The following is a 13,608-nucleotide window of genomic DNA, read 5'->3' as shown; positions in this document are numbered from 1 at the left end:
TTCCAGCTTAGGCCATTCCCTCATCCCTGTACAATGTCTGTCCCCCGCCATAGCCGGTAGTGCCGCAGTAGATTTATGCTGCACAAAAGCTGTGAGCCTTCTGCCTGGGGAACTCCCGCAAAAGGTCCCAACAGGAGTCTGTGGACCCTTGCCAGCGGGAACGATAAGATTACTTCTAGGAGATCTAGTTTAAGTTTAAAAGGAGTACAAATACATACAGGAGTCCTTGATTCAGATTACAGTGGGGAAATTCAAATTGTTATATCTACTTCTGTTCCCTGGAAAGCAGAGCCAGGAGAGCATATAGCACAGCCCCTGATTGTACCGTATGTGGAAATGGGGAAAAGTGAAATGAAATGAACAGGAGGATTTGGAAGCACAAATAAACAAGGCAAAGCTGCTTATTGGATGAATCAAATTACTGATAAATGTCCTACCTGTGAAATTACTATTCAGGGAAAGAAATTTAAAGGTTTGGTAGCTATAGGAGCAGACATTTCAATCATTTCTCTACAGCGCTGGCCGTCTGCGTGGCCAATTCAACCCGCTCAATTTAACATAGTTGGAGTTGGTAAGGCCCCTGAAGTGTATCAAAGTAGTTACATTTTCCATTATGAAGGGCCCAGTGGACAACCTGGGACTATTCAACCAGTTATAACTTATGTACCTATAAATTTATGGAGAAGAGATTTATTACAACAATGGGGAGCACAAGTTCTAATTCCAGAGCAATTATATAGCCCTCAAAATCAACATATGATGCATGAAATGGGGCATGTCCCTAGTATGGGACTAGGAAAAAATTTGCAAGGTTTGAAGGAACCACTTCAAGCAGAAAGACAAAGTTCCTGCCAAGGTTTAGGATATCATTTTTGATGGCAGCCATTGTTAAGCCTCCAGAGCCTATACCTTTAAAATGGTTAACAGATAAGCCAATTTGGATAGAACGATGGCCACTAAGTAAAGAGAAACTAGAGGCTTTAAAGGACTTCGTTAATGAACAATTAGAAAACGGACACAGCTCCAACATTTTCCTCTTGGAATTCTCCAGTTTTCGCAATTAAGAAAAAATCAGGTAAATGGAGAATGTTAACAGATCTTAGAGCCATCAATTCAGTTATACAACCTATGGGAGCATTACAGCCAGGACGGCCTTCTCCTACTATAATTCTGAAAAATTGGCCTTTAATAGTTATAGATTTAAAAGACTGTTTCTTTACTATCCCCTTAGCTGAGCAAGACTGTGAATGGTTTGCATTTACAATTCCTGCAGTAAACAACCTGCAGCCTGCTAAGCATTTTCACTGGAAAGTGTTGCCACAAGGCATGTTAAACAGTCCAACAATTTGCCAGACTTATGTAGGGCAAACAATTGAACCTACTTGTAAAAAATTTTCACAGTGTTACATTATTCACTATATGGATGATATATTTGTGCTGCCCCCACTCAAGAAATATTACTCCAATGTTATGATCACTTGCAAAATTCGATTTCTCGTGCTGGTTTAATTACAGCTCCTGACAAAATTCAGACTACTACACCTTACTCCTACTTGGGGACCTTAGTAAATGACACTACCATTGTGCCACAAGAAGTAGCCATACATAGGGATCAACTGAAAACATTAAATGACTTTCAAAAATTACTAGGGGACATTAATTGGATATGACCTGCTCTAGGCATCCCTACCTATGCCATGAGCAATCTATTTTCTATCCTTAGAGGAGATCCTAGTCTCACTAGCCCTCGGCAATTAACAAAAGAAGCTGAGGCAGAGCTGCAGCAAATCGAAAAGCAAGTCCATAAAGCTAAAACAAATAGAATAGATCCAGAGAAGACTCTAGATTTGCTAATTTTTCCAACTCAGCATTCACCTACTGGTGTTACTGTCCAAGAGCAGGACTTAGTAGAATGGCTTTTTCTTTCACATACTAATTCACAGACTCTAACTCCTTATTTGGATCAAATCGCTACTATGATAGGAAATGGGAGAACTCGGATTGTTAAACTACAGGATATGATCCTGAAAAAATTATTGTCCCTCTCACGAAGGCACAAATACAGCAAGCTTTTATAAATAATCTTACTTGGCAAACCCACTTAGCTAACTTTGTGGGTATTCTCGATAATCATTTTCCTAAAATGAAACTGTTTCAATTTTTGAAATTAACTAATTGGATTCTCCCTAGAATAACTAAATTTAAATCAATTGAAGGTGCTGAGAATGTTTTTACAGATGGGTCTGGTAATGGTAAAGCTTCTTATTCTGGCTCTAAAGGTAAAGTTTTCCAGATGCCCTATACTTCACCTCAAAAAGCAGAGCTTGTAGCTGTAACTGAGGTACTGACTGCTTTTAATATGCCTATTTATGTGATTTCTGATTCTTCATACGTGGTTCATTCCACACAGTTAATTGAAAATGCTCAGTTACGATTTTATACAGATGAACAACTGATGACTTTATTTACCCAGTTAGAAACAGCAGTTAGGAGTAGAATGCACCCTTTTTACATCACTCACATTAGGGCTCATAAACCTCTTCCCGGACATTTAACTGAAGGGAATCAAATGGCTGATTGCCTAGCTGCCAATGCAATATCTAATGCTAAACACTTTCACAATTTAACCCATGTTAATGCCTCTGGTCTCAAACGCAGATACAGCATTACCTGGAAAGAAGCTAAAGCTATTATCCAGCGATGCCCAACTTGTCAAATGGTATATTCCTCATCTTTTACAGGAGGAGTTAATCCTTGAGGACTGGAACCTAATTCTCTTTGGCAAATGGATGTCACACATGTTCCCTCATTTGGAAGACTAGCTTATGTACACATATGTGTGGACACCTTTTCTCACTTTGTCTGGGCTACATGCCAATCAGGAGAGTCTTCTGCCTGTGTTAAACGTCACCTTTTGCAGTGTTTGTGGTGATGAGCATTCCAGCTTCTATTAAAACAGATAATGCCCCAGGCTATACTAGCCAAGCTCTAGCTACATTTTTCTCTATATGGAATATTAAACACAATGTTGGTATCCCATATAATTCTCAAGGACAAGCCACAGTGGAAAGAATGAATCTCTCCCTAAAAGAGCAGTTGCAAAAACAAAACATGGGGGAAACAGGGATTACAGGACACCCCATATACAACTGAATCTAGCATCATTAACTTTAAATTTTTTGAGCCTGCCTAAAGGCCAGTTGTTAGCAGCAGCTGAACAGCATCTAACCAGCTGCAAAGACAGAAGCAAAACAACTGGTTTGGTGGAGAGATCCGGTAACAAAAAGTTGGGAAATAGGTAAAATAATAACTTGGGGTAGAGGTTATGCTTGTGTTTCTCCAGAACCGAATCAACAGCTGATTTGGATACCATCAAGACATCTGAAACCTTATCATGAGCCAGATGCCGAGGAAGAGATTCCGGGAGGATCCCAAGGACCCCCTGGTTGCAGCCATGTCAAGACTGATGCTGAGGAGGACCCCAACTGTCATGAGCAACACCCGTTGAACACAGCCACCCACCTGAGGGCAGATCAAGAAGCTGTCACAGATGGGGGAAGAAAACCTGAGGAAATCGGGACAACCAGTCGCAATGAGTAATTTAATGGTAGCTATGATAGTGGTGATCACCATTGCTGTGAGTATTCCTTCAACAAGGGCTGACACAGAGAACAATTATACTCATTGGGCATATTTATCAATCTTGGCTGGCAATAATGCCTGGATGTAATCACTCTATAACACAGTTACACATGCTTTCTGACCTCAGTATTTACCATAATAAATCTGCTCCTATAATTGAGGCATACCACCCTCAAAAACCTATGTGTAAACAAAATTGAACCTGGCCAGAGAAAATGAACATACTTGTTTAGGAAGATTGCATTGCAGAACAGGAAGAGGTGCTGCGCAATGATTCTTACGGAATCATTACTGGTTGGTCCCATAAGGGGATGTTTAGCTTGAATTGCACCTCTCAGTTTGCGTGTCATGGCCACACTATGTTCGGCTGGTTTGAACAAAATGGTCAGATGGTAGAAATGGTAAGAAGTATGACAAGAGTTCCTATTATCTGGAAACATGGCGGTAGAGTGGCACCTCAACCTCAAATGATATGGCCCGCTGTAGGAGCTAAACATAAGGATTTGTGGAAACTATTAATGGCTCTTAATGAGATCCAAATTTGGGAAAGAATAACAAACCATCTAAAAGGACACTCTACAAACTTGTCTTTGGATATTGCAAAATTAAAAGAACAAATATTTAAAGCATCCCAGGCACACCTGACCTTAATGCCAGGAACTGGAGTGATTGAGGGAGGTGCAGACAGATTAACAGCTAGTAACCCATTAAAATGGATAAAAACACTTGGAAGCCCTTTGATTTCAATGATAATTGTGTTATTAATCTGTGTTGTTTGTCTCTGTATAGTCTGCAGATGTGGATCCTGACTCCTGTGAGAAGTAGCTCACCTTGACAAAGCTGCCTTTGCTTTTATTGCTTTGTAAAGCAAAGAAGGGGGACGTGTTGGGAATAGGCCTCAAAAATCTGGCCATAAACTGGCCCCAAAACTGGCCATAAACAAAATCTCTGCAGCACTGTGACATGCTCGTGATGGCCTTGACGCCCACGCTGGAAGGTTGTGGGTTTACTGGAATGAGGACAAGGAACACCTGGCCCACCCAGGGCAGAAAACTGCTTAAGGTGTTCTTAAACCACAAACAATAGCATGAGAGATCTGTGCCTTAAGGACATGTTCATGCTGCAGATAACTAGCCAGAGCCCGTCCCTTTATTTCGGCCCATCCCTTTATTTCCCATAAGGAATACTTTTAGTAAACCTTATGACTGGCTTGCTGTCAATAAATATGTGGGTAAATCTCTGTTCAAGGCTCTCAGCTCTGAAGGCTGTGAGACCCCTGATTTCCCACTCCACACTCTATATTTCTGTGTGTGTGTGTGTCTTTAATTCCTCTAGTGCTGCTGGGTTAGGGTCTCCACAACCGAGCTGGTCTCAGCAAGATTAATATCCAGAATATATATAAAGAACTTCTGGCCAGGCACGGTGGCTCACGCCTGTAATCCCAGCACTTTGGGAGACCAAGATGGGTAGACTGTCTGAGCTCAGGAGTTCAGAGACTAGCCTGGGCGACATAGCAAAACCCCATCTCCACCAAAAATACAAAAAATTAGCCAGGTGTGATGGTGCGCGCCCATAGTCCCAGTTACTCGGGAGGCTGAGGTGGGAGGATCCTTGAGCCCGGGAGATAGAGGTTGCAGTGAGCCAAGATTGCACCACGGCACTCCATCCTGGGTGACAGAGTGAGACCGCATCTCGTAAATAAATACAAAAAAACCTCAACAACAAAACAATCAAACTTAAAAATGGGAAAAGTATTTTATATTTCTCTGAAGAAGATATATAAATGGTCAGTAAGCACATAAAAATATGCTCAATATTTTTAGTCATTAGGAATGACATGAAAACTATTTTCATTTGAAAATAAAAATCAAAACCACAATGAGATAACATTTTAGGCCTACTTGGATGTCTATAATTAAAAAAAAGAAAAGAAAGAGAAGAACAAGTGGTGATCAGCATGTGGACAAATTGGAACCCTGGTGCATACTGGTGGGAATATAAAATGGTGCAGTCTCTGTGGAAATGTTTGGTGATTTCTCAAAAGGTTAAACATAAAACTGCTATATGACCCAGCAATTCTATTCCTAGGTATATATCCAAAAGAATTAAAAACAGGAACTTGAACAGATATTTGTGTATCAATGTTCACAGCAGCATTATTCACAATAGCCAAAAGGTGGAAACAAGGCAAGTGTCCATCAACAGATGAATGGTTAAACAAAAGTGTTATGTACATACAACGGAATATCACTCAGCCATAAAAAGGAATGAAATTTTGATATATGCTGTGACATGAATGGACCTTGAAAACATTATGCTTAGTGAATAAGCTAGGCAAAGTAGTGACAGATATTGTATGATTCTACTTATATGAGGTACCTAGAGTAAGCAAATTCATAGAAAAAGAAAGTAGAATAGAGGTTGCCAGGGACTGGGGGGAGAGAGAAAGAGGAAGTTATCATTTAATAGGTACAGAGTTTTAATGGGTAATGATGAGGAAGCTTTGGGTATAGTATAGATAGAGGTGACGGTTACAAAATATTGCAAATATATTTAATTTCACAGAATTGTACACTTAAGAATGGCTAAAATAATAAATGTTGGCTGGGCGCGGTGGCTCACACCTGTAATCCCAGCACTTTGGGAGGCCAAGGCAGGCAGATCACGAAGTCAAGAGTTCGAGACAAGCCTGGCCAATATGGTGAAACCCCATCTCTACTAAGAATACAAAAATTAGCCAGGCGTGGTGGCACGTGCCTGTAATCCCAGCTACTTGGGAGGCTGAGGCAGGAGAATCGCTTGAACCCGGGAGGCAGAGGTTGCAGTGAGCTGAGATTGCATCACTGTACTCCAGCCTGGACAACAGAGCAAGACTCCATCTCGAAATAATAATAATAATAATAAATGTTATGTATATTTTACCACAGTAAGAATGTTACTCGTTGATTTACATATGACCCAGTTATCTACTCCTAGCTACATACCCACAAGAAATGAAAACATGTTCAAACAAAAACTTGTCCGTGCGTGTTCACAGCAACATTATTCACAATACCCAAAATGTGGAAATAACTCAAATATTCATCAACTGATGACTGGATAAACAAATGTGGTATGGCCATGCAATAAAATATTATTTGGCAAATTAAAACTGGGAAATTCTAATAAGAATAATAGATTGCATCAATGCCAATATTGTCATTGTCCTCTCAATAAAGATGTTTTAAAAGTTTCTTGTGAAGAATACTATTTAAGGGCTTTCGGGGTGGGGTGGCAGAAGATAAGGTGAAGCTTTGGAAAACTTTAGGTATCAATTAACCATGCTTTTTCTGTCCCTCATTAGAATTAAATAGTGAACCACATCTATCTCATCCAGCACGATGAATTTCGGTACATCTTTTACTAAATTTCAGGGTAGGATAAAGATAACAAAGTGTGAAATTCATATATTAAGTCATCTTACCAGTGAGTAGCTCTATCCATGTTTGGACAGTTTCTGTGGGTTCAGTTGCTTTGATGTGTTTCAGAGTTTCATCCAGTAAAACATCACCTGTTGGGCTGTCTGACTTTAGCAGTACCTTTGAGAAAAGGAGAAAGAAGGAACCCTGATTCCTTCACTTCATTCAAGTTAAAATCTTTCAATATATCATGTATATGTTACTGATTAAAAATTGCAAGAATGTAAGGCAGCATAATATACTGTCTCTGTCCTCAAGAAGTTTAAAATATAGTATGGAGTGATAGTGCAAAGACAAAAATAACATTTGAAGTGGGCCCTAGTGACAAACTGGATATGAATGATAATGGAGAAAAGTTTCAATAACAACTCATTTTGAGTCTGGAAACCAACTTTTGAAACCATTAATAAAGGTAGGAAACAGCTGGGCTCAGTGGCTCATGCCTGTAATCTTAGCACTTTGGGAGGCTGAGGTGGGTGGATCACCTGAGCTCAGGAGTTTGAGACCAGCCTGGGCAACATGGCAAAATCTTTTCTCTATTAAAAAAATAAAAATTTAAATAAATAAATAAATAAACAAAGGCAGGAAAGTCAGAAAAGGAAGTCAGTTTTGGGGAAAGGTTGATAATTTGGTTTTCTTTCTTTTTTGTTAAGTTTGGTTTTAAATGATATGGGATAGCCAAGTTGAAATTTCTAGCCAATAGTTAAATATGTTTCTGGAGGTGGAAAAACAAGACCTGCCTAGAAATTTGAAAATTAATCTCATGAAGGTGACAGATGAAGCTATAAAGGTAAATGATATCTCTGAAAGGATAGAAGATCACTCAAGTGATACAAACTGAGACTTGGATGTTAAGAAATGGAGAAGTAAGGAAACAGTGTATAGTCAGAGAAGCAAGAGAATAAGATAATAACAAAGGCCAAGAATGAAGAAAGTTTCAAAGTGATAAAAAGTGTCAAATGACACATATAGGTTAAAAGAGAAAAATAAATCAAAGACTGAAAAGAAGCTGGTGATACCTAAGAATGTAGTTTAAGTGGAGTGCTTAGGATGGTAAAGAAGTTGTGAGTGGAAAAATTCAGTAAGAAAATGGATACAGGAGTATGGTTGGAAAGGACTTGCAGTAAATGGAAGGAAACAGAATAGTTATTGGAGAATAACCAGGGTTAATCAATGACTGACCTGACCCATATGAGTCCCTCCCCCTACATCATACTCTATTTCATAATTTTTTTTTTTTTTTTGAGACGGAGTCTTGCACTGTTCCCCAGGCTGGAGTGCAGTGGCGCGATCTCGGCTCACCGGAACACCGGAAGCTCCACCTTCCGGGTTCACGCCATTCTCCTGCTTCAGCCTCCTGAGTAGCTGTGACTACAGGCGCCCCGCTAATTTTTTTTTTTTTTTAATATTTCTCGTAGAGACGGGATTTCACCGTGTTAGCCAGGATGGTCTCAATCTCCTGACCTCATGATCCGCCCGCCTCGGCCTCCCAAAGTGCTGGGATTACAAGCGTGAGCCACTGTGCCCGGCTATTTCAAAATGTTATAGCTATAGATATAGGAGGAATTTAATCAACAGCATCCTAAGTATGATTTTTCTGCATAAAAAAGGAAGACAAAACCAGGAGCTTCCTATAACTCTTTGGACTATGGATACTTTGATTTCTCCCTCTTGCAATAGGGTAATTAACCTGTTTAGACAATGGAACTGCTGAGTCAGTGATATTTATTTTATCTTACTACTCAAATCTTTCTATTCTTCCCAAATGTACTGTTGGTATTTGCCTTTCCATAAGCCATGGACGTTCACAGAGGATTCAGTACCTTTCTGTCTAGTAGTCGCTTCTTACGCATGGTCGGGGGTTCCAGATAGATTCGACCCCGCATGGCCAGCTCTATCAGGATGCCCCCTCGCAGGCCTGATGATATGCAGTCATTCCAGAAAGATGTGTACCCCTAGGAAAGGAGAAAAGAGAAAAGAAAGAATGTTTTGAGAGGAATACTGACTTCCAGCAGGCACCCTAAGAACAGGCCGCTTTGTTGTGATTCGTTTCACATCATACTACATGAACTCAAAGCATAGAGTAAGAGGATGTTTCTTTAATCCTCTTAAACACCAAATATGATTTTCTGTCTGACTTCAAGATCTTTAGTGAATTTCCATGGTTTGCTGTTAGTCAATAAATGATGTGCAATTTTTTTTTTTGAGACAGGGTCTCGCTTTTTCCGCCAGGCTGAAATGCAGTGGCATGATCATGGCTCACTGCAGCCTTGACCTCCTCGGCTCAAGCAATCCTTCCACCTCAGCCTCCTGAGTAGCTGGGACTACAGGTATGTGCCACCATGCCTGGCTGTTTTTAAAAAAATTTTTTTTGTAGAGACAAGGTCTTGCTATGTTGCCTACGCTGGTCTCCAACTCCTGGCCTCAAGCTATCCTCCCACCGTGGCCTCCCAAAGTGTTGGGATTACAGACATGAGTGACTGCACCTGGTTTGACATGCAAAATTTTAATTTTTGAGGAGAATTTTGGCTTTTTTGAAATCTGTTTCCATGACACGAAATTTCAGAGTGGGGTAAAATAAGTCAGAAAAAAGTAAAAAGCATTTGAGCTTTTAATCCTCCTAGATATGTATTAATTTGAAGTTCTTTTTTCTTTTTTTTGAGATGGAGGCTTGCTCTGTCACCCAGGCTGGAGTGCAGTGACGTGATCTCGGCTCACTGCAACCTCCGCCTCCCAGGTTCAAGCAATTCTCCTGCCTCAGCCTACTGAGTAGCTGGGATTACAGGTGTGCACTGCCACACCCAGCTAATTTTTGTATTTTTAGTAGAGACGGGATTTCACTATGTTGGTCAGGCTGGTCTCAAACTCCTGACCTCGTCATCCACCAGCCTCAGTCTCCCAAAGTGCTGGGAATACAGGAGTGAGCCACCGTGCCCGGCCAATTTGAAGTTCTTTTGATGGGAGGTATAATAGAAACCCACTGTCATTAAGTGCCTTGGTTATGTTACTTAAACTTTCTGAAGTACATCGTCCTCATCTATAAAATGCAGACACCAATATATATTTTCATAAGATTGTTATGAGGGTTACATGAGATACAATATATAAGAAAGCATTTAGTATAGTGCCTGGCATATAGCAGGCACTTAAAATGTTAGCTCCCCTTCCCTTTGTATAGGGAATATACGTATAAGAGAGCCACTGGTATTGTCTAACAGCAGTAACGTTTAATTACTAATGTCTATTGAATACTTATTATATACTAGATATGTGCTAATACTTATTATGTACTAGATTTGTGCTAAGCTTTTTACATGCACTATCTGATTATATCTTCACAACAACCCTATAAAGGAAGTACTACTACTACCCACACATTAAAAATGAGAAAACTAAGGCTTACAGAGGTTATACAGCATAACAGAGGTCACGAAGCTAAATAGAGAAATTTTTAAGTGGTTGTTTTTTTGGTGGTGTTTTACTGATAGATCATAGTTGTGCATATTTTGGGGTTACTTTTTTTTTTTTAAGAGACGGGCGGGGTCTTGCTCCATTATCCAGGCTGAAATGCAGTGGGGCCATCATAGCTCACTGTAGACTTGAACTCCGGGGCTCAAACAATTGTCCTGCCTCAGCCTCCCGAGTAGCTCAGACTACAGGCATGAGCCACTGCACCTAGCTATAATAACTTTTTATTTAAAAATTTTTTTAATTCAATTTTCCTCTTTATTGGCTTGGAAGTTATGTACTTTTAGAAGTTATCCTTGAAATTTTAACATGCATGATACATTAATTTAAAATTAACATAAAACCTAAATTTTAAATATTAATATTTTAACCACTCTTTTAGTTGTCCGGTATTTTCTTTTTTTAGCCTCATAAATTAGAGATATCATCATCATCATTATTTTATACAGGTAGCACTTGTTTAGATTTACACAGGTGCTTACGAATTTCTTTGCTCACCGTTCCTTCCTGTATCTCAGACTTCCTTTCTGGCACCATTTTTCTTCTTCCTAAAGTAGAATTTCCTTAAGTGAATGTCTGTTGGAGGCAGTTTCTATTTTGCTTATCTGAAATGTCTTTGTATTTCACCATCATCCTTGAAAGATAGTTTCTCTGGACATAAAATTCCAGGTTGATCATTCCAGGTTATCACATTGAAGATAGTATGCCCTCCTCTTCCAGCTTCTAATACAGCAGTGAGAAATCTATCTTTCTTATTGATTGTGGTTTTTTTGTAGGTGGTGTATCTTTTCTTTGGTCCTTTAAGATCTTCTCTTTTGGTGTTTTGCAGTTTTACTATCACATGACTGTGCATGAATTTATTTATTCTGTTTGGTATATCTTGTGCTTCCCATAACTGTGGTTTCATTTCTTAGCTTCAAAAATTCTCAGCTCTTAGGTCTCTAAGCACTTTGGCTCTCCTTTATTTTCTTTTTTCTTTCCTTCTAGGACTTCAGTCTTTATTTTAACCCCGTCTTTTAACCTTTTATATTTTCCATTTTCTTGTTTTCTGTATTGCTTTCTGGAGAGTTTTTGTTTGTTTGTTTGTTTGTTTCTGAGATGGAGTCTCACCTGTCGCCCAGGCTGGAGTGCAATGGCACAATCTCGGCTCACTGCAACCTCCGTCTCTCAGGTTCAAGCAATTCTCCTGCCTCAGCCTCCCAAGTAGCTGGGTTTACAGGTGCACCTCACCACGCCTGGCTAATTGTTTTGTGGAGATGGGGTTTTATCATGTTGGCCAGGCTGGTCTTGAACTCCTGACCTCAGGTGATCTGCCTGCCTCAGCCTCCCAAAGTGCTGGAATTACAAGCATGAGCCACCAGGCCTGGCCTCTGGAGAGTTTTTAAAAAATATCCGGCTTCCTATATACTAATTCAAACTAACCCTGAGATTTTGATTTCAACAATTTTTCATTAGTAGAAGTTTTATTTAGTTATTTTTCACATTTGTCTGGTGATTTGTGATTGTTTATTTTGTGATTATTTTATTTCTTTAAAAATGTCATATTTTTAGTCTGATTATTTTAATATGGGACAATATATAAGGTCCTTGATACCTGACAATATCTGAGGACTTTGTCACTTCTCCCTTGTTTGTATGTTTGATGATCTTTGATTAAGAGGTTCACGTTTAACGTTTTGTGAATTTACGAGATTCTGGAGGCCTAAATTGAGGACATCTTCCTTCAGAGGGAAAGATCTGTTTCTGCTGAGAGCCAAGTACAGAGGGATTGTGGGAGTGCCACACAACCGGGAGCACATTTAAGCCTAGTTTCCCCACTTTACCTCAACCATCAAGTTTATTCCTGACCAACCAACTCCTGAATCTCAAGACTGATTTGGTAATTTGCCCCAGGGTAATTTGATCTTCATGTTATCTTTATTGCTCACCTCTTGGATTTTAATTTTGGTGTTTGGGGGCCCCTTGAAGATTATTTCTACTTTCCAAGACTCAATAATACATTAAAAATTAAGCTTATTCAAGACTTAATATCTGACCACCATACTGCCAGGGCTAGAGGACCTCTAATTCTATTTGTCCTGCTATAGCCAGGACAATCTTTAACATCAAGTGTAATGATATAACTCCCTCCCCTCATGCTTAAAAATCTTTCAAACATTCCTCTCAGCCTTCAGGATGGAATCCAAATGGCTTATGCAGGAGGATCGCTTGAGGCCAAGAGTTGGCCAGCCTTTGGGAACATAGGGAGACCTAGTCTGTAAAAACAAAACAAAACAAAACAAAAGTGGCTATTCACTAGTCTTTTTTTTTTCTTTCTTTCTTTTTTTTTTTTTTTTTTTTGAGATGGAGTCTCTCTCTGTCACCCAGGCTGGACTGCAGTGGCGCAATCTCGGCTGACTGTAAGCTCCGCCTGCCGGGTTCACGCCATTCTCCTGCCTCAGCCTCCGAGTAGCTGGGACTACAGGCGCTGCCACCACACCCAGCTAAATTTTTTTATATTTTTGGTAGAGATGGGGTTTCACCGTGTTAGCAAGGATGGTCTCGATCTCCTGACCTCGTGACCCGCCTGCCTCGGCCTCCCAAAGTGCTGAGATTACAGGCGTGAGCCACCGCGCCCGGCCCACTGGTCTTTTCTTTGGCCTCTTTCCCCTATTGGCCTTTGCACACACTGCTCTGTTGGAAAGAACCAATATTCTTCCTTCCACAACTCCTCTTTGTAGTTAAGCATTAAGTACAGGGGTCACATTTCCACATAACCTTCTCTAACATTGTTTACTTCTCCACTCCACCCTCTGGATTAGGTTCTGCACCTGGGTGTGCCCATACATACTTCTCTCATAACTTCTATTATATCATATTGCAATCAACTATTTCTCCTGACCAGACTACAAATTCCTTAAGGAGAGAATATCCGTTATGCCTCAAAAATATTTTTGAAAGCACAAATTTATGCTTAAAAGTAAATGTTAACCTGGCAAAAGTTCAGCTTGAGCCATAAAATATTCCTTAGACATCTCCAAATTTCCTGAGGGTCTGATCT

General features: G+C 39.9%; 1 protein-coding gene across 2 annotated transcripts in view; it reads right to left on the bottom strand.

Moving 5' to 3' along the window:
- Positions 1 to 13,608, bottom strand: part of GOLPH3L (golgi phosphoprotein 3 like) — a 51,079-nt gene that overhangs the window by 8,484 nt on the left and 28,987 nt on the right. For both annotated transcript variants that reach the window (XM_019021778.4, XM_055358883.2), the window contains 2 exons: positions 8,924 to 9,055; positions 7,106 to 7,220 (listed from right to left, as the gene is read on the bottom strand). In XM_019021778.4, the coding sequence (XP_018877323.1) occupies positions 7,106 to 7,220; positions 8,924 to 9,055 (247 nt within the window). The remainder of the gene's footprint in view (positions 1 to 7,105; positions 7,221 to 8,923; positions 9,056 to 13,608) is intronic.

This window comes from Gorilla gorilla, chromosome 1 (assembly GCF_029281585.2).
Source record: "Gorilla gorilla gorilla isolate KB3781 chromosome 1, NHGRI_mGorGor1-v2.1_pri, whole genome shotgun sequence".
NCBI classification, from domain to species: Eukaryota; Metazoa; Chordata; class Mammalia; order Primates; family Hominidae; genus Gorilla; species Gorilla gorilla.
The sequence above is the reverse complement of the archived record's forward strand: the minus strand, read 5'-3'. Positions and strand labels throughout refer to the sequence as shown.